Below are 21971 nucleotides of genomic sequence, written 5' to 3'. Positions count from 1 at the left end.
TGCTCTTACGACCGAATTCTTAAATCTCTTATTCCTGGATTTGGTTATAACTTATAATCACCTTTTGTCTGAATGCTGATACTATTGAAGAAGTGGTTCTGCAATTTCATTAGAGGGTTTTTGCATTGATTTATTTCCAATTTTATTTTTGGATATTCCCTTAATGATTTGTGGAGTTGGATGCTCAAGGAATGATCATGGCAAAGTATTTTGGTTTGATTTCTCTTTCTTATGGGGTTTGCTGTTTGTTTATTATATTCAGATTATACAAGTTTTCTTTTTCTTTTTTTTTTTTTTCCTTTTTTTAGTTTTTCTTGGTGATGGTGTTAAGCTTGGATGCAAGGGACTAAAATCTGCTTGGTACATGCTATATAGTGGATTTTTTTTTTAATCAATTTGGCATGGAGCATATTGATTGCAAATCATTTGTAAAATGATAATCAAGGATTGGGTTGTGACTTGTAAGTCATGAGTCAAATGACGAAGGCATTTGGTATTGATTGTGTTAATAATAAAGAAAATAATGCGAACCATGTTAGGATATACTGACATTTGAAAATTGTGAGATTTGGGGTTATATTTATCATTTGTGGCAAAAGGTTGGTAAAGTAATTGCTTTTTTGCCAACTCCCATTATTGTGTGTCTTTATGGTTGTTGAGAAAGATTTCTTCTTTGCATGACAAGTGACAATTTTGTGAAATTATAACCACAGACTGGGTTGTGAGTGTCAAGTCAAATCTGGGTGGCCTTCGGTCATTATTAAATAATATTTTACCATGTTAATGTGCTAAAGTAATGTCATCAATTTTATGTTACGAAATTCACTGTTACCATTTAAACTAGCATATCATACCAAATAATGGTGCTTACCAGTGCTTGGTGGAGTTCTGGAGAGAATGGAGGAATTTGTTGAAGAACTTGTTCTTGGTGGTTCCTTCTCAAGTTGTGGATTATGCATCTGAAATTGTGAAGTGGTTGAAAGTTATGTAATTGGCTATTGTTTGTTAGTCTGTGTAGTTGAGAATGCTTCTGATTTCTGGGCTTGGGGATTTTCTTTTGAGTATCATATTTTTGTTTGAGTGTTTCCTTGACATTCTTATCATTGTAGTGTATTGGTTATTTTTGTTTTAATAATATCTGGTTTTATTTTTATTTAAAAAGGAATGGTGCTTCTCCAATTTGTTATACTTGGTTCTTGGTCTCATACCTTTTGCCAAGAGAAGGTGTTAACCAATTTCAAATTACATTGACTGGTTTTTTAACAGACTGTTTTTGTGAGGATTTACTTCTTATCTTCTTTCGTTTGTGTTATTTTTTCTTTTTCTTGTAATTAGTATATCTGTGTTTTCTGTATTAATGATCTAACAATTTAACAGGCACCAAATTTTGGTACGTAGGTCCAATCTTATCATGAAGGTTGGAAGTTCAATGCTGATATAATAACTTGTGGGTTATCACTCTAATGTGGAAATAGCCTAGGGTATTGGTTTTTGGGTATTAGCATTAGGATGACATACAATTTTCTTTTCTACAGTGTAGATATGTTAGCATGCGTTGATTGGCATGATTCTTTTTATCTTTTGCTTAGTTAAGATGGTTGAGTGGAGTAAAAGTTGATAGCACACAGCCTGGGGATGTGTGCTTCGTGAAAAGGGAGTCACTTGTATTGGAGCCTTTGAAAAATGTTATTTAGTGCTTGGGCGTTATGTTGGTTTGTTCTGAGATGTAGATGTTGGATATTATCAACCTAAGTAATTATTTATGACAGCTTCTGGAGTAATTGGAACTGCCATGTATGGAATCAATTTCCATGCACTTTCACGTGTAATAGAAAATAGCTATCTATTATTACTATCAAAATGCACTTTCAGGTGTCATCTTCAAATTCTACTATTTTTTTTTCCATTTTGCTTGTGCAGGTAAATGAGTTTGGTTGACTTTTGGCTTATCAACGTATTTTGATAGTAATAGATTGCTAGTTTCTTTTTTTCCCCTGTTTTTGGTGAAGTAATAACATTTTTCTTTCATGTGAAATTTGTCTTAACAATATTCTAAAGTAGCCAAAAGCATTGATTTCCCATTCCACGAGTTTTAGAGAAATCTTCCCCATTACTTGGCCATCTAAGAGATAAAGTTTGGGTTCAATCTGATAATTTGAATCCCACAGAAAAAAAAGAGGTCATCCAGAGTCTGGGAGGAGTGGACTGGATACAGACCTATTTTAAGGGACTTTCATTTATAGGATAGTTGTATAATTTCCAATAATGGTTCTTGACTTTTTATTGATCTCAAGGGACTTTCATTTATAGGATAGTTGTATGATTTACAATACATTTTAATTCATGCTGTTCAAATATATATATATATATTTTTGATAAATTAGTTATTATTAAATCCTTATAAATATAGTACATGTACAATGTTATACATCATTGAAGAGAAAACAATGTTTCCCTTCCCCATGAGAATAACGTTGCAATTCAGCCCAAAATAATTGGCTTCTAGCCAGCCCTTGTCTTACCAATGCATCATCCATAGAGTTGGTCAATCTTTGTATATGTTGCACCTGCATCCCTGCTGTTAACCATTTGAGCTTTTTTAATTTATTCCTTTAGATCCACAGAGCTGCCTTCCTTTGTTCTGCAGCCACCCTACCACCATCTTAGAGTCACCTTTAACCACAAGCTTCTTGATCTTCATTTCATTTGCCTTGGTGCATTCTATATGGCTACGTTACTCAGAAATGAGACATGGATGGATAGGGTGATGGAAACATTGTTTTAGAAGGCATGCCCAAAACACCTTGATGAGCATGTTAGAAGCATGGATGCATCTGATGTGTACGCCTCTGGTATGCCTCAGAGGAGGATAAGGATTATGCCTCCTTTCAGCTTACTATTACTCTTCTTGTGGAGGCTTGTGCTTTTTGCATTATGAACTATGTTTCATGCCTCCAGGTAGTGGAACACTTTGTGCCTTGCCTCTGTGTTTTAAAACATTGGTCAAACATTTCAATCTAAAAGTTGAAGTGTCTGACATGAAACAGTAACCATGTAATCTGGGTCAACTTAACTTGGCCTTAATCCCAACTGTTTGGGGTTAGCTACCCTGGGTATTGCAACTAAATGACCCAAGGCATATGCTTTCTCCTATAACAGAAGGTATGGGGCTTTATTTCTTTTAACAAATATTGAGATATTTGGTATAATGGGAGTGTGCATTTAGGGTCATACCGGCAGCATACTTGTCTCCATTCGCAAGTAATCCTTAAGATTTAATTTATATACTTGGTATGGAGTTATGGACCACAAATGGGATTCTTGTGCATCCCCAATAAATCCTATCTTGTTTGCATTAAAGTTTTCTCCTTGTCCTTTATGACCCATATTTAATGTTACTTGAGAGTCAGAGGGGGTAGTTTGCATTATCTCAGAGTTGGTCTTTTAGTAGCCTTCCAATGGAATGCTTGTATTCTTGGTCATTTAACTATATTCATGCTGTACTGATAATGACTGAAACAGTAGCCTAATTGAGTCATGTTGTGAATCTTTACTTGTACAGGATGTTGTTTCATAAAATACGCAACTTGTGAAGAAGCTGACAGGGCTATTAGAGCTTTGCATAATCAATATACTTTGCCTGGGGTGAGTTCTAATGTTACCATTGGGTATTGACAGTTACCAGGCTAGTGGTTCTATTTCTTGATCTATTCATGTTTAATTTTTCCAGGGAATGGGTCCAATCCAAGTTAGATATGCTGATGGAGAACGGGAGCGTCTTGGTAAATTTTTAGAAACTTAAAATTTATTTATTTTTTGATAATTTGAAACTTAAAATTTATTGTTTTTGAACCTTTTTTGTATGTTAGTATGTTAGTACTTATGCCTGTTATGCATTTCACTATCAGATGTCTATTCATGTCTAGTCTTAAAATGTTTTCTATTCTTCTACTGCATGGTTTTCAAAGTCCACCTAAAAAACCAATTTAATTGTCAATGGTTACAGTTAATTTTGGTCTATATTTTTGTGATCATCTTGATTTGTTTGTGAGGTAGATAATCAACAAACTCTGTTTTGATCTGCAATAAATAAGCAATTAAGATTGTTCAAAAAATAAATACAACAATAAAGAAAGAGAAGAAAATAAAGAAAATAAGAGAGTCTAAAGTATTGTTCATATCACTGTTAACATCCATTTTATAAAACATTGACTGGGATCTACAAAGACCAAGCTAGTCCTGCATACATATAAAATATAAAACAATGGTCCATAAAAAGAATTGTTTTTTTATGTATGTTAGTACTTATGCCTGTTAATCCCAGCTAATAGGCATATTCTCACTCTTGATAACTTGTTTGTTTTTGAGTTTACCTCCTCCCACCTTTGTATTTAAATTCAATGAAAGTTTTCTGTAACTGATAAAACAAAACCTATTTGTTTTCATGTACACAACAAAGGGCCATTACCCAATGTTAGTCCCAGCCATCTACAGTCTTGGGAGGGGTGAATTGGGTAGGGCCCTATACAGATTCTTTTTGAACAGGGCCTTGTATATTTTGTTTTGTTTCTTATTATACATTACCTTTTCTCAAAAAAAAAAAAAACTGGATAGGGCTCTAACTTGGGCATTTTTTGCCCAATGTGGCAACTCTCAGACTAAAAACCCATATTCTCACTCTTGATAACCTGATATTTTTAACAATACACTAAGCAATGGCCCCTTCTGACAAGTAATCCAGACCCAGACTCTATATGGTTGGTTTAGTTCAGTTTGTTTCTGTCAGACCTGCCCGATCTATTGACAGCATAAATACACTATAGCCTATAGTACTTTATTAGGGGCAAATCTTATAACTTGGAAGAGTAAAAAGCAAAGTGATGGGCTAGATTGAGTCCTGAAGCAGAACACAAGGCGTCAAGGCAATACAACATAAGTTGTGAGCTAGTTTGGCTAAAGAGTCTTTTAGAAGAGTTAACACATCTCTATGAGTTTACTTACACGTGTTCATTGTAATAAATCAAGCAATTATTCATATAGCATCTAACTCCATCTTTAATAAGAGGACTAAACATATTAATGTTAAGAAGCAGCTTGCCTATCTATTTTCCAAGTATCTGAGGTGTTCTTAGGTTGATTTTATCTGTTCCTATTTGGAATTATGTGATGTCTATTCACCAACTTGAGGGCAGGTCTGACAGACCTGAACTGAACTGAACTAGACCCTACAACGTGATCCTTTTTCTCTTTGTTGTTTGTGCTAGTAATGGAAGTTCTTGGTAAGATAAAAAGAATGGGAGGGCAAAGAAAGATATGCTCTTTAAAGAAGGGTGGTAGTGTGTAAATATGGGGCACTTAGATAGTAGGTTTCTGGAGAGGTTTCTTCATCTAATGATTTTTTTTTTAATTTTTTTATTTTCCTTTAATTAAGATTCATAAAGAGTTAACAGGATACATCATACATGAAGTTTTGTAATTGAGGATGGAAAGTAAGGTTTTTTGGAAGATGAATGGTATGGAGAGGGGAGGTTGTGCGAACTGTGAAATCTGTTGTATAGACTGAGCACTAATTCATTACAATAAGTCAATACTTCGAAAAGGTGAGAAAATTCTGTGGTATCCAAATTTAGGTGGCCTTTATTGGATAGGGATGTAGAGGAATGTAATGGGTATTTCTGAGTTTTCAGAAGGATCAAGTTCAGAAGTAGGTTCAAGTTCCATTGACTACAAAGAAGATGGTGGCAAGGCATTGTTGTGTTGCTATGTATAAACTTGTGTAATTGATGGTTTAGGAGGTAGCATGAGAAGATAAACCTTTTTCAATAGGAACTGGAGCAGGAAGCAAAAAGTCATCAAAACTATGGAACTTAGAGTAGAAAAAATAAGGATCAGATTCATAAAAATTTAGCATCAACACAAACAAAATGGTAAGGCAGCTAAAGACTGTAACACTTTTACCCTTTTTGAGTTTACTAACAAGAATAACCTAAGAAAACATACTTCACAGCGTTAGGATCATGTTTATTTGTTTTAGGATCAAACTGATGAACAAAAAACATAACCAGAAGTAGAAGATGGTTAGAAAATAAAGGCCTATGATGAAGAGTTGTAATGCAAGAAATTTGAAGCCATGTTTACTAAAATATTTACTTAAAAGGCTGAAAAGTGTATTCCTTAACATTATCCATTTGCAAAATACGTACTGTAGACTGAAATTAGGTTTGAACTTTTATGAAAAAATGATCTTTAATTAAATAAATTCATGTCATTCTAGAATTATTGTCCTAATAATTAACCGAACACCAAAGCCTCAAACAAGAGGTTGCATTGGAAAGGACCACATACATCACAATGAACCAACTGAAATAAATGAGACAAACAATTCTTCTTGACTCTAAGAGGAAATGACATGTTATGATGCTTTGCTAAGTTGAGATGCTTCATGCATGAGAGACTCCAAAGAAGCTTCAAACTTTGAAATGATGAAAGACCCAAATCAAAATGCAATTGATGAGGAGATGAGAGATGAAAAGGACAAATATATGACACTATACTTGTTAGATCACCATGGAAATAGTAAAAACCACAAAACTCATGCTTGCCACAATTTTCTTCATCTTTAGACCCTGAAACAGAATGGAGTGTAAAAGGTAACTAAACATTTTAAGGGCTTGGTTGGTTAATTTAGGTTTGATGGGTTCTAGAAGCTAGTGGTGGAAACATTTGCAAAGAAACTAGCCCTGTGGAAAAGGAACTATATTTCTTTAGGAGGAAGAATCACCTTGATCAAAGCCACGTTAGCAAATCTACCTATTTACTTCCTTTCCACCTTTTGCATCTCGACAAGGGTAGCAAGACAAATAGAGAAATATATGGGAGACTTCTTATGGGAACCAGGAGAGGAAAAAAAGGACCACTTGGTTACATGGGAACACATTAGTAAGCCAAAAGAGAAATGGGTCCTAGGATTAGGAAACATTGCTCGTAGATGTTAGAAACACCGCTTTATTGGGAAAATGGTTGTGGAGATTTCATTTTGAAAGAGAGAGGCTGTGGAATAAGGTAATAGTAAGAATTCATGGTCTGGAGGATAATGGCTGGGATGCTAAAATTACTCCTCATTCAACTTTAGCTTCTACTTGTAAGGCAATTCCTGAGGTATATCCTTCTTTTCTTAGATCTGTTTGGTATGATGTGGGAAGGGGTGACAAAATCCATTTCTAGGAAGAACTTTGAATAAGGGAAACACCATTAAAAGATCAATTTCCTGAACTTTTTTCCCTCTCTAACCTTAAGGGTGAAATTGTGTCTAGATTGGGAAGGTTTCAATTGGAACTTGTAGAAGAGGCCTAAGGTAAAACGAATGTACTTCTTTGATTGACCTACTTGACATTTTGGAGGCAGTTTTCCCAGACCCAAACCTGGAAGATTCTAGAATTTGGGTAATCTCCCCAGCTGGACTCTTCACTTGTTCCTCCTTTTTCAAGCATCTTGCCTTACCTAGTTCTCAAGTGGAGGACTATCCGGTGAAAGAAATTTGGAGTAATCTTATCCCACAAAAAGTTCAGACTTTTTGCTGGGAAATATTCCTTGGCAAGGTAAATACATGTGATGGTCTGCAGAAAAGAAGGCCCTCTTCTTGCCTTTCTCCTCATATGTGCTTCTTATATAGGGGTAGTGGAGAAGACCCTCTCCCATTTACTAATCTTTTGTTCCTTTGTACTTCGTATTTAGGACTTTTTCTGTTCTCCTTTTGGCTGAAGGCGGGACCCTCTCAAGAGGTGGTGGACATCTTCAACTCAAACTTCTTGAGACAACTGAAGAAAAGAGGGAGAATGATGTGGAGAGCCACTAAGGCAGCAATTACTTGGGTGGTGTGGGAAGAGAAATACCAGAATATTTACTAGAAAGAGTAGGACTTTGGAGGAGGTAATAGAATAGAATTCCTTGTTTTGTTGCATGACATATAAGGTTAGGGCTAACCAACAAAGTCGAAGTGATGAACCTTAACGCGATGGTGGTGGAGAGGTTGAAGGTGGTGCAGATTGAGGCGAGTCAGATGAGGAAGTTGGTGGAGAAGCTGAAGGTCCTTAACGTGAGTTTGGTTGGAAGGTTTGTCGGCCTGGATTTGGAAGAAGAAAAAGTGGAAGCTTGGGCGAGATCCGAATGGGGGAAGAACAGAGTTCGGTGTATCAGAATACTGAATGGAGGTTTGTTCTTATTTATGTTCCATAGCAGAAGAGTTGCAGAGTGGGCTTTGGAAGCAGAAGAGAGGAAAAAATAGGGAGTTTGATTTAAGATTAAGTTGGTGGTTTCCAACAGCGGGTATGATTCACAATGGGCGGAGGAGGAGAGCGATGTGGATTGGAGTCATGGGAATTCCCCTTCATGTATGGTGTACGTCTACTTTTAAAGCAATTGGAGACCACAGTGGTAAGTTTTTAGGATTTGATGACAAAAATAGGAGGTGGGAGAAATTAGACATTGCAAGGTTGCTGGTGGAAATAGAAGATGCCTCTGCTATCCCAACATCATGGTGCTCAGGTTCACAGGTAAAGGTTAATCTGAGAGAGAGTTTATGCAGGAGAGGAACATGCTTTTTTCAGGGCTGAGAAAAGGTACGGTTGGAGAGAAGAGAGCTGGGAAGAAAGAGCTTGAGTTGTTAATCAGTGTATTGTGTCCAGACTTGCTTCCTGGCTTTCTATCATCCCTGATTTTTGTAATCAGAACTTGTTTTTGATGCTTAGTTCAGTTAGTCTGTGGGATCTATGATCATATCCTTTGGGGGTGAACTGGCCTGTGGTTCCCTCCATTCTTGTATGATTATTTTCATGAATAGAATTTACCTTAGCTCCTTTCAAAAGAGAGAGAGAGAGAGAGAGAGAGAGAGAGAGAGAGAGAGAGAGAGAGAGAGAGGGAATCAGAGGTGCAAAGGTCTGAGAAGCAGGGGAAGACGAAAGGTCTCTTGGCGGAGGTTGAAGACAATGGGGAGGAAAGACAAAGGGATATAAAAGTAATTTCACAAGGGGGGGGGGAGAAGGCAACAGTGGGACATGTGGAAGGAGATGAGAGAGAAATGAAAAGGTGGGTCACCATGTCTGGGTGGCCTGAGGAGGTATTCAAAGAGTCATTCAAGGTCTTTAATGAAGTTGGTTCAGAGAGTGGGGATGCTTTAGACGGGGCAGCTAAGGTTTTAAAGGTTTGCAGTTTAGGGAGTGGGGACCACCTCTATTTGTCGAAGCAAGGAAATATTAGGAGTGGGACTGTCTAAAACCAAGCAGATTAAAGGTCTTCAAAAGAAAGAGCTTTAAGTTCAAGTCTTCAAGTTTTACAAGGAGGAGAGACCCACCTAAAGCTCGAAGAAGGAATAATGAGGAATGGGTCTGGAAGGTTGCTAGGTGTGACAGTGCCGGAAAGAAAGAAGTGTTCTAGAGGACGGTGCACGCTCGAGACAGGTTGGAAGAAGATTGACGGTCTTGCTACTCGTGAGGTGCAGGCTGGTGCATGTTTTTCAAAGGCGCTCTGTGATGGGAAAGATGAGATGACCAGGTGGAGCTCAGTTGACAGGTAGGTTGTGTCTTAAGCTTTGGCTCCTTTTGGGTTGAGATTCAAGAGGACTCCTCAGCCTTCTCAAGGAGGGAGGAGTGCTACATTTTCCCAAGCTGTTATAAGGCTAGAACAGGGAAAAGAGAAAGAGGTTGCATGTATGGGAGAAATAGTGGTGGAAGGGGTGAAAGAGGAAGGGAGTGTTAAAGAAAGAGAGGATGTTAAGGTACTCAGTGAAAGGGTTGAAGAGAGAAGCTCGGGAGATAGTTATGTGGGGGAGGTGGCGTTGAAGAAGGTCCGGGTTGCAAATATTTCTCATATAGAGCATGCTACAAAATTTTTTTCTAGACTGAAAAGGACTGTTTGGGACTGGTCCAACAAACAAATACAAGAGATTTTATAAGAAAATAATTTTGAAATTCAAAGGCTCGAAGGAGGGGGAGAAGATATATACCAAGTCCGAAGGTTTAGCAGGGGTGGTGACTCAATCAATGAAGGTGTCTGAGGAAATTCTGAAGCCAACTGCTGGGTTAGATGAAGAGGAAAGGGGGGTGGAATTGCTAAAGAAAAGAAGGCCGAGGAGGTTTCTTCCTGTCAGCTAGGAGAAAAGGGAGCAGTGCTGGAGGTTCAGTGTGTTTTGTGGAGAGGTTTTTGTTTTCTGTTGATGTCTATGTAGTATTCCATCTCTATCTTTTTGAGGATGCTACTTTGTTGTTGTGGATTTTGTTGTTCTGGGTGCTGCCTCATGACCCCCTGATGATTGTATTAAGTTTATTTTTTAATGAATTTTTTCTTTTTACTCTTCAAAAAAAAGTGAAGGTTGCTCTATGGGTTTTTCAGTTACTAACATTCTAAGGACGTGGAAGGAGCATTAAAGCCTTCTAGAGAAAAAGAAAGGAAAGGAGTGGAGTGGAATCCCCTAGAAGGCAGCAAAGTAAAATTGAACTTTGAAAGGAGCTCCTTGGGTAACCCAGGTATGGCAGGAATAGGTTGAGCAATCAAAAATTTGGAGAGCAGGATCTTGGCATTTATATTCAGGGCCAATTGGTACTGCAAACTCCTTGAAGGCTGAATTGTTGGCATTGCTGTAGGGTTTTCTGTTGTCAAAGCAATTGTTCTTTAGACAGGTGGAGGTGGAAGGGGATTCAAAAGTAATTATTTCATGGGTAAGATGTAATAGACATATTCCATGGACTCTCAAACATGTCTTCAGAGAAGCTGAAAGGATTGCAAAGGATTTAAATGCTGAATTTAAGTGGGTAAGGAGGAGTGCAAATGGGTTAGCTGACTCCCTAGCTAAACAAGGGGTTGCAAGGCAGCATTTGTACTGGGCTGCTTTGTAATCCAGCTTATGATATTTGGGATGACATTCTTGTCATCAAATTGTACTGTTTTCACATATAACTAATTTAATAAAACAAAATTTCTGTTGATAAAAGAAGGGCTTGGTTTCATGTAGCTCACCCCATATAGTTGGGACAAGGCTTAGATGATGATAATGATGATATTAAATTAAATGGAAATTGAGGAACCTAAAGCGCAAAAGATAAAGAAAGATGTGAATTAGGCACTAAAATGGTCTTCTTTGTTTAACACCTGCATCACCTATCTGAGCTTTTCACTACTTGCTCTACAGAGAAGGCCTCGACAGGCAATAGGCACTGAAAAGTCCTTCTGTACCTTTTGTTTTTCAGAAAAACGGGGGCCTCTTGTTAACAAGAACTGAAGGTCCATGCACCCTTAGATTCTTGCTAAGAGAGGAAAAAAGGCATTATCCTCTATAATCTGATCAGACATCTGGCTTGGCTAACTAAATTGCCCATCCGCCAAACCTTTAACAGGAGATGGGGTAACTAGGAAGAATCTTTCAAATGGGGCAGCTGACTCAGGGTCAACTTGTAACAAGGTGACAGTTTATTTATTTATTGACTTGTCAAGCTTGGCTGTTGTATTAGTTTCCTCACTGCAAAATTTTTGTAGTGTGGGGTTCCTCTTATACATTAATGGAATGATGATTGCTGTTGATGATAACAAAAAGAATTATGCTTTTATGTTCTTGATTCTTTTTGACAAGGAAAAGAGTACATGCTTTGACAGGAAAATTGTCTTATGTCATTCTTTCACGGTATCTTTAGGTTTCCAACTATTTTGACAACTAAAATTATACTCATTTTGCTCTTTGCTCTTTTTTCTGATAGTTAGAACTAGTCTAAGTCATTAATTTAGCATCTCTTCTGATGGTGGCTCTTTTATTGGTAGGTACAGTTGAGCACAAGCTGTTTGTTGGTTCCTTGAACAAGCAAGCTACAGAAAAGGAAGTTGAGGAAGTATGCAACATATGACATTTTTTGCTCCATCTTTTGTACATAGAAAATGTCTTATTTTCTGCTTTTCTTTGTTCTTTAATGTTTTTTTTTTTTGCACTTAGAAGCTTTTTCCTCCAAAGAATAAACTTAGTACATACATATGTGCATGTATTCATGTAGGTATTTATGTTTGTATATTGGTTTGAGTCAGAGTAAACATTGATTATGTTTTTATTTCTTTCTTTGCTGCATTTGGATAAGACTTGTATTATTAGTTGGTTATAATTTATAAGTCCCATGTTCAAAGCTCTACTGTTGGGGTGGTATGGCAATTTCTGGAAAAAAATGTCCAGACTCAGAAACTGTAAGCTTGTTGCTGCCATATATGGCATCTGAGCAACATAAAAGGCTTAATCATCCGTTTTCTTTACTATTCATGTTGCATACCTTTTTAATGTTAGTTTGTTGTGGTTATAACCAATATTTCATGTATCAGATATTTTCTCCTTATGGTCGTGTTGAAGATGTCTACATTATGCGTGATGAATTGAAGCAAAGCCGTGGTGTGTACCATGACATTTATTTTGGTGCTTCCTTTTTATTAATTCCTTGTGATATTTGCTCAAACAAGATTCTGATAACTACACTTTCATGGGTCATACAGTATCATCTGGGAAAAGAATTATTCAGGCTAGATGGTTACACATTTGTTTAAAATTGATGTGGAATCTTTTTTGTAGCTTCGTCCAATCTCACAATGTGTTTCTTGTTATTTGAACTCTATTATTCTGTAATCATAGTTTGAGATGTATATGCTATCTTGTTTCTGATATGTTGAACACTTTTGAAGGTTGTGGGTTTGTTAAATTTTCTCATAGAGATATGGCAGTATCCGCTATAAATTCTCTTAATGGAATCTATTTGATGAGAGTAAGATTTATTTATTCTTTCGTTCCTTTTTCATTTATATCTTCAGCATTTATCATTTCCCTGTTCCATTTTTAAAGGATAACCATTTATCGCATTCTTTTTTTTGCTACATAGGGTTGTGATCAGCCATTAACTGTTCGATTTGCTGATCCTAAGAGGCCTCGTGTTGGAGAAGCAAGGTTTTTATTGATTTGATTTTTCTTCTTTCTTCATGCATATATCTAAATTTGTACACCGAGTTGTATAAGCAATTAAGCATACAAGAATCCATGGTTTTCAAGGAGCCAAGGCAAGGCTAGGTGACCTGTGGGGTTCTTGTTGCCTGGGCAAGTTTTCTTAATCCTGAATCCTCGGGCGATCCCATAGGTTCCTTAGCAATGTCTTGACAACTATGTAAGAATCATGTCTTCTGCATGCATGGGTTGAGAAGAACTATTAAATATCTGTCTGCCATCTTTCAATAAATCAGTTAAATTCAGATTCTTCTTCCATGTGTGTGAAATAACATGATTGGCATGGGATTTTAGTTGCTGTATATACACAAGAACAAACACAATTGATACATTTGTTTCTTAAGTAGGAGACTGATTGATGCAGTAGGGCTGGAACAAACTATCAGAAGACAGAAAATAGGGGTGTTAACGGGTTGGGTTGGGTCGGTTTGAGTCATTTTCTTCAACCGACTCGATCTAGTTGGTTTACTTATTGACCAAACCGAAACCGACCGACCCTGAAGCAAAACCGACCCAAACATGAAGGGTCGGTTTATTGGTTTAGTTGATTTATATATATATATATATATTTTAAACTAAGATATCTATTTCTAAATATTTATTTATATTTATTTCCTTTTAGTTTTTATGCAAAGCTGATTTTTTTGTCAATATATATTTAAATTTATACAAAACTGAATTAAATATTGTACCATTGTATTATATTTGTATTGGTTTTATGTTTTTAGTGTTTATCATAAATAATTTTTTTTTTTGAAGTTCAAACAAAACACAAACAAAATATATCAACATAGGTAGGGACTAATTAATAATTACTTAAACATATAGGACAGGTTCGGTTCGGTGAGATTTAATGTGATCACCCCTAACAGAAGAGAGAGAGAGAGATTCATTAACTTGCTCTAAGAAATCTTCATTCGTTCATTCATTAGCTTCAAAGGGAATAGAATACATCTATTTATAATACTGTTCAGCATAATTACAAAAACGCCATTCCTTATCTCGTGCATCAAGAAACACAATCTACTAATGTAAATAAACTGAAAATTGAAAGACAAACACTACTAAGCTAGAGGAACAAGATGGTATGGCCCAAGCCCACATGGGACTGGTGAAAATGACGAAAACTCCCATACTGTCCAAATATACAGAAATACAGAAAATTCCAGATTTGATTCTTCAGCTCCTGAATTACTGATGCTTTGTACTACTCCACTGCATGTAAGCTGAATGTCCAGAGTCCCTTTTAGATGTTTCTTCCTATGGTTCAAATACTGTAGAGCTATTATTCTTATTGGAATTCATTTTCTTCTTTCTTATTTTTTTCCTTGCTTTCTTAGGGGTGGTCCTGCATTTGGAGGTCCTGGTTTTGGCCCCCGATCTCAAGCCCCATTGGGGGTTAGGTTTGTTCATGACTTTGAAATAAAGTTTAAGGACTCAATCCAGTCACATTTTTCCGATTCTCAATTTTGAGCTCCTTTGGGCTTTGGATACTCCACTCGTGTTCTGACATTCATCCATTGCAGGCCAGCACCCAATTTTGGTGAACCAATGAGTGGACATGTTCCTCCTAATGCTTGGCATCCAATGAGTCCTCGAAACTTGGGGCCATCTTCCCAGTTAAGTCCTCGTGGTTTTGGGGGTAATTTGGTTGCTAGACCTGGTGCTCCAACAATGCCTTCAACAACAGTAAGTAATTTTTCTTCTGATAAACATTGTTGTAGCATTTATCCAGGAAGGCTTATAATGCTAATAGTAGTTATTGTCTTGAACGCAACACCAGGCTACATGAAATGTTTGTTCAGTTACCTAGACCTGCTACTTTCATGCCAAAAGGATTACACTTTAGTGACAATTCGTGATCAGTCACTTCTACTTTCTTGAAGAAGCTGACAAGTGATCTAGACAAAAAGTGAGCCTTGGATGGGGCAGTGGTTTTCACATCATTTGGTTGGCTTTTAGCCAAGGTGTCCTTGTATGTCGAGCCACTGAATTTGCACAGCTTGTTCTAGTATTATGTTAATAGACAGTAGTAGTGTTGTCAAATGCAGTTGCCTGGGCTAGCTATTTGGAATTTCCCAACTGCAAGGCTTGGCAATAAAGGAGAGCCCCTATTTGGTGTGATAAGGACTGATTTTTGGTTGCTTGGTCTAGCTGTGCACCTGCCTGGGCTGTCCTTTATCGCATGATGTTGTTAGAGCAGTTGTTTGGACTATGTGAAGTCCCTCGACCCCTGAACTATGCTAATGAGTGATCCCTTGTTTGGTAATTGGTAGTACGTACAAGTCGATGCAATTAGTTGTTTATATAAGCATGTGAAAGTGTATGCATTTTCTTTTAATTTTTTTTCTGTAATAATTAATAAAGGTACAATATGGGTCATCCCTCGATGCAAGGGCAAAATCTTGGGCAGATAAGCATGAAAGTGCAGGTTTGAGTCTGAGAGTGGCCACTTTGTGCAAGGAAATGCTGAAGGTTAGGTCCATATCCAGTCCACCCCTCCCAATGCCCCAGATAGATGGGACAAACATTGGGTGATGACCATTTAATTAAATAGTACAATATTGTAGTAACATCTATTTGTGCTTGTCCCAGGCTCCAACACATTGAGCCATGGGCATGAAACTGAGATCAGATTTTACAGCTAGTTGGAATATGTCCAGTTGTGTTGAATATTTAGACTTAATCTAGCAGAGTTGAATGTCAATCCTAGTTTCTATGAATTGGGTCTAATCGAGTCAGAGTGGGTTTTAACCTGTATGTGCAAAATACAATGATAATGGAATGGTGCCAAATTCATGTCATGTTCATAGATGCTTGGATTGTAAAGTTACAGAATTCATGTCACTGAAAATTACATTTATTATTTTAAAATATAGCTAATACAGAAGCCAGATAGCTAATACTAAACTTTCTAATTTTTTTGCGTGTGTGCATGTTTTTTTTTTTAATTTTTAGATGTTAGGTTGGTAGGGGTATTTCTTGGGGACATTTATTATTTTAAAATATAGCTAGGGGCCATTTCTTGGAACATGGTAAAGTCTTGGGTAGATAAGTGTATGACTATAGTAAAGTCTGAGAGCAGGAACTTTGTGCACAAAATTCAAGAGGTTAGGTTCCAGTCCACCTGGTATTTCATCTACATGTCTAGGATAGGGTGTCAAGTGCCAGAATTTTTTTTTAATCAGCAAAAAACTTCATTAAGCATCAAGATGAATTAAAATTGTTGCAACATGTTGGAGCATTCCAACTTAAACCAAATACAAAGATCTAAGCTTTTGCCCAAAAAATACTAAAGTCTATTGACCCCCTGTTTATCCAATACATCAGCCATTCCATTAGCTGTTCTTCTAACCTAATTGAAAGTGGTGTTGAGTTCCCTTGAAAGGTCAGTTATCTCCCTAAAGTAATGCCTGTCCATGGAGATAAATTGATTTTCCTTGTCCAAAATGACATAATTTTAATTAATAGAGCCATTAATTGGTTCAAGACCCTGGAACTATTTTCTCCATTCTCCTCTGATGATTTTTGGAGAAATTGGGAAGCGGTTGCCAAAAACTCTGGTACAAGACCTAAACCATTAGCAGAATGGAAACCTTCTCAAGAGGGTATCATTAAGCTCAACTTTGATGGCAGCAGTTTAGGCAATCTGGGTCCTTCGGGTGTTGGGGGAGTGTTTAGAAATACTGGAGGGCTAATCATTGCCTTATACTCTGGCCCTATAGGAGTAGGGGACTCAGTCAATGCTACAAGGAGCTGAATTTTCCAAGGAACTGAACTGTGAACAATTGTTAATTGAAGGTGATTCCAAGCTGGTGATCCAGTGGTTAAAAGAACCAGAAACAGCAGCCTAGTCCTATAAAGGAGCTTTACGAAGATTCAAATGGCTAACTACAAACATGTCAGTCCAATTCCAATGGGAAAGCAGATCAGCAAATGGGTTAGCAGATTCATTAGCGAAACAAAGGGTGCATAGGAATCAGATGTTTTGGGCTAAACTGTAGTTTTTTGCTTTAATCCGAGGCTGCATCTCGTGCCTCATCGTGGGAATTTTCTATCTTTTATGCTTTTAATCTATAAATAAATTCACTCATTATTCATAAAAAAATGACAATTTTAATTCCCTCCCACTTCCAACTCTTGGGTTCCAAGCTATTTTGCTAATCATAGTCCTTGCAGGTTTGAAGCAATGCCAACAATTGATCTCTAACTGAGTCACCATTTCCAATTGGCCTGGAATACAAAGTGACACCGAGCCCAAGTGGTTCTTCAACACACCCCCTAGACCTGCTCTCCCCAGATTATCCATGGAGCTACCATCAAAGTTCAGCTTTGTCTTGTTATCAGCTGGTGGAATCCAATTCAGATGCACCCTTTCTTTCCTTGTTCCTGTTTATGCCACTTCTGTCCAAGTTCTTACATCAATGACTGAAAATGTTTGAAAGAGTTCCAAAGTTTTTAACCAACGTGCAGCTCTAACTCTTATATGACTTTTATCAACTCCTCCTAGGACCTGCTTTTATCATTAAAATTTCTTTGATTCCTATCCTCCCAAATAGTTCAGATCACTGCTGCTCTTACTACCTTCCACATTATTCGTCCTCTCTGATTTCAAAGAAGAAGAAGATTAGAGAGAACTGTGATTCAGATCAAAAGTGCCCTTGCGGCACATAACAACTGAACATTACATAACTCCCCCTCAAGTTGGGGTGAGCTGTGATTCAGATCAATAAATCTGTAAATAATTCTAAACTTTCAGCAAGAAAAGGAAGGAGAGAAGAGAAGAAAACAGTAGAGAGAAGAAGAAGATGGAGAAGAAAGGGAGAAGGAGAAAGTTCGATCCCCTCTCTCCTAGCTCTCTAATCTTTTATTAAACATGTTTAATCAAGACTAATTACAGATCTGCCCTTAAGTGGGCGGCCAGCTCATCGCTTAAAAGAAATAAAAAAGAGTTAACAAACCCATAAAAATTAGGCCCATTAACAAATAAACAATATAAGAGAACAATACTAATAAAAATAAATCACTGGGAATGTAATATGTTTTACATCACATTAGCTACTTGAAGTAATGCAATTGAGGAAAAAAAGAGGTTGTGGGTTTTACATGCTTGAAAATGTTTTATATGTTTGATTTTATTTTTAAATTCTCATTTGAATACGCTTTACATGTTATGTTTATGTATTTTAATTTTTGATAATATGTTTTTTTAAAACATTTATTTTAAAACTTAAGTTTTTATTTTTTATTAATATTGTTTAATATTTTTTGATTTTTTTTTGCATTTTTTGAATTTTCTAACATTTTTTATTTTTAACTTTTCTTTTTGTATTTTTTCGTATTGCTTCAAAAAGGCGCGCGCCACGCCTTGCGCCTCGGGCCCAAATTGGCCCTTTCGCCTTACACTTTTAAAATACCAACTCCCCCTCAAGCTAAGCATAGATAGCAATCATACCCAACTTGCTTATGTAATGTATCAACTTCCCTTTTGGAACACCTTTTGTCAAAAAATCAGCCGTTTGTTCTTCAAAAGCAACAAATGGAAAGCACAAGCAGACTTCCCCTAAAGCAACTTTCTCCTATATAAAATGTCTGTCAACCTCTATGTTCTTAGTTCTATCATGTTGAACCGGATTATGTGCAATGTTAATAACTGCCTGGTTATCACAATATAGTATCATTGGCTTCTCACAATCAATACCCAATTCTTCCAAAAGTGACCTAAGTCACAATAATTTTGAAACTCCATGTGCCATTGCCCTATATTCTGCCTCAGTTGAGGATTTAGCCACTACAAACTTTTTCTTACTTCTCCATGAAACAATGTTCCCTATCACCATAGCACAATATCTTGAAGTAGATTTCCTACCATCAATACATCCAGCCCAGTCAACATCAATGATGCTTCGAACTTCATGTGTTCATGCCTAGCTAACAAGATACCCTTCCTTGGAGTACCTTTCAGGTAACACAAAGCCCTTTTTGTAGCTGTTAAATGTGTATCTCTAGGGGAATGAATAAACTGACTAATGACACTATATAGGAAATATTCGACCGAGTCATGTAGAGATATTATAGCTTCCTAAGCAGTCTTTGAAACACTCCCCTATTAGTCAACAGTTCACCATCAGTAGTTGAGAGCTTATGATTCAAGTCAATAGGAGTGAAAGTCAGTTTAGCACCAAGTTTACCAGTTGTTGCAAGTAAATCAATGACATACTTGCATTGGGAGATGAAAATACCATCCTTAGATCGAGTAACCTCAATTCTCAAGAAATATCAGAGGTCACCCAAGTCTTTGATCTCAAATTCAGTATTAAGAAATCTTTGGAGATTAGCCATTTCCAAAGTATTCATTACCAGTAACCACAATGTCATCAACATAAACAATTAGATAGGTCGACAAGGAGTCTATCCTCTTAACAAATAAAGTATGATTAGACTGAGTCTGTGTATAACCAAATGCAACAAGAGCAGCCTAGAATCTCTCAAGCCATGCTCTATGAGACTATTTGAGGCCATAAAGGGACTTCCTCTATTTACACACATTCCCTTGCATTTCCTTTCCATACACCCCTGAGGTAAAGACATATACCATAGTTGTCAAGGTGACAAGGCACCCTTGGAGGCTCACCTTGCCTAATCGCCAAGCAGATTTCTCTAGTGTGTTATAAAAAACTTTGTATTCTTAATTTTTTGAGGTTATAATTATAAAATAGACATTTTTAAACTAAAATATTCATTTTGTGTGTTTATATACTAATTTCTTTTTATTATTTTCTTATTTGTTAGGGTTTAATCAACACAAATATTGCTAAATGCTGTATTAAACCCTCAAAGACTTCAAAACCTGAACCAATAAGTAAGGAAGAACACAAAATGTTGTCCAATCAACACATTTTCTTCTTTTTCTTTACTAAATTTGCATGTTTATATACTAATTTCTTCTTCTTCTTCCACCTTTTCTTTTCTTCTTTTCCTATAACAGAAATATGGGTTCAACTTCTATATTTTTTAATTTTATTTTCTTTCTTCCTTTTCTTCTCATGAATATGTTGGAATATGTTGATTTTCTATACTTTAACATGAAGTTTATATTTTTCTTATGAAAATTATGGTTATTTATCAAGGAAATATGATTATGGAACCTAGGGAACTACCCTAGGATACATGTTTTTACTTAAAAGAATCCATCACCTAGGTGCCCGCCTAGGCACTAGGTGACAAGGTGCCCCCTGTTGCCTAGCCTCACCTAGGTGCCTTGAAAACTATGATATAAACCTCCTCATGTAAATCTACATTCAAAAGACATTTTTAACATCAAATTGGTGAAGAGGCCAATAAAAGTAGTAGCAAGAGATAGCAAAACTTGAATTGAAGTCATTTTTGCCATAGGGGCAAATGTCTTTAGGTAATCAACACCGTACATCTGAGTATAACTTTTAGCAACCAACTGAGCCTTGAATCTCTCAATAGTACCATCAAAATGATACTTGGTAGTGATTACTCATTTACAACCAACTGGTTCCTTCCTCTCAAACAAGTCCACAATATCTCAGGTATGGTTCTTATGCAAAGCATCTAGTTCAATCATCATAGCATCCCTTCATTCATGTTTAGATAAAGCTTTTAGGACAGGCTTAGGGACATCATGTGTAGAAACAAAGGCAAGCAAGGAATAATAGGTTGGGGAAAGAAGGTTGTAGGATAGGTGTTTGGAGATGTAATGAGCTGTACACTTCCTTTTGCCTTTGCGAAGGGCAATAGGAAGATCAAGGTCTGGGAAGGTATTAGAAGGGGTAGAGGAGGGTTGACCTATTTCCTTAGTAGTAATGGGAGGTGGAAGAGTTTCAACTGAAGGAGGGGAAACAACTTGCTCACACCTTAATCTTTGTCTTCAGTACCACGTGGAGAATAGGATGAGAAGTAAATGTGGGAGGATGAGTTGGGGGAGGGGGAGCTGGAACATGTGAAGGAGACTCAACAGAAGGAGACCCAATAGAAGTAGACGACTCAATAGAGGACTCAAGAGGAACTGGAAGAGAAACAACTGGGACATAGAAAACAATTCATCCAAATGCTCCCCCTCAGGAGAGGTGCCAAAGAAAGGAATAGACTCTGCAAATGTGACATCCCTAGATACAAAACGGGTGCCACGGACTAGATCAAAACAACAATTTCCCTTTTGTGTGGAGGCATACCCTAAGAAAACACACTGCATGCTTTAGGCTCAAATTTATGTCTTTAGTGACTGTGAACATGGACACAACAAGTGCACCCAAAAACTCGGAGGGGAAGAGAAAAGAGATCCTCATTGGGAAAGAGAAGGCCAAAGGGAGTTTTGAAACCTAGAACTTGGGACGACATATGGTTTATCAAATATGTAGCTGTAAGGACAACATCCCCCCAAAACATAATAGGAACATGAGATGCAGAGAGGAGACTTCTTGCCACCTCAACCACATGTCGGTTCTTCCTTTCTGCCACTCTATTTTGTTGTGGAGTGTAGGAACACATGAACTCTGGTGAATAACCCCAGAGGCATCAAAGTAGGATGAAAGGTTCTTCTCAAAATATTCCTTAGCATTATTAGATCGGAATATTTTGATATGAGTGCTAAACTGGGTAATAATAAGTTCATGAAACTTCTGAATAATAATTGGCACTTCATCTCGGGATTTCATAAGGTAAATCCAAGTATAGTGAGAGAAATCATTTATGAAAAGGATAAAATACTTCTAACCCCCCATGGAAGATAAATGGTATGCCCCCCCACACATTAGAGTGCATAATATGGAAAGGAGAAACTGATATTTTCTTATTCAGTGAATAAGAACGTCTACAAAGTTTTGCAAGTTCACATGATTCACAATTAAGACAATAGAGATATTCCTTTAAACATTTCTGGAAACAAATGACTCAAAAGCAGAAAAAGGCAAATGACCAAAACGTAAAT

The 21971-nt window shown here is 37.0% G+C and overlaps 1 protein-coding gene across 8 annotated transcripts in view; it reads left to right on the top strand.

Moving 5' to 3' along the window:
• Positions 1-21971, top strand: part of LOC148861264 (flowering time control protein FCA-like) — a 41089-nt gene that overhangs the window by 5636 nt on the left and 13482 nt on the right. For 4 of the 8 annotated variants that reach the window (XM_088983003.1, XM_088983002.1, XM_088983000.1 and 1 more), the window contains exons 4-11: positions 3563-3645; positions 3731-3782; positions 11812-11873; positions 12349-12415; positions 12703-12782; positions 12897-12961; positions 14356-14418; positions 14542-14704. In XM_088983003.1, the coding sequence (XP_088839129.1) occupies positions 3563-3645; positions 3731-3782; positions 11812-11873; positions 12349-12415; positions 12703-12782; positions 12897-12961; positions 14356-14418; positions 14542-14704 (635 nt within the window). Of the gene's footprint in view, positions 1-3562; positions 3646-3730; positions 3783-11805; positions 11874-12348; positions 12416-12702; positions 12783-12896; positions 12962-14355; positions 14419-14541; positions 14705-21971 lie in introns of all 8 variants that reach the window. The other 4 variants (XM_088983001.1, XM_088982999.1, XM_088982996.1 and 1 more) reach the window with 1 other exon arrangement.

The sequence above is a fragment of the Nelumbo lutea genome, chromosome 4 (genome assembly GCF_056320005.1).
Source record: "Nelumbo lutea isolate HS-2025 chromosome 4, American lotus-T2T, whole genome shotgun sequence".
Lineage (NCBI taxonomy): Eukaryota > Viridiplantae > Streptophyta > Magnoliopsida > Proteales > Nelumbonaceae > Nelumbo > Nelumbo lutea.
Note: the sequence above shows the minus strand (reverse complement) of the source record. Positions and strands in the feature narration are given on the sequence as shown.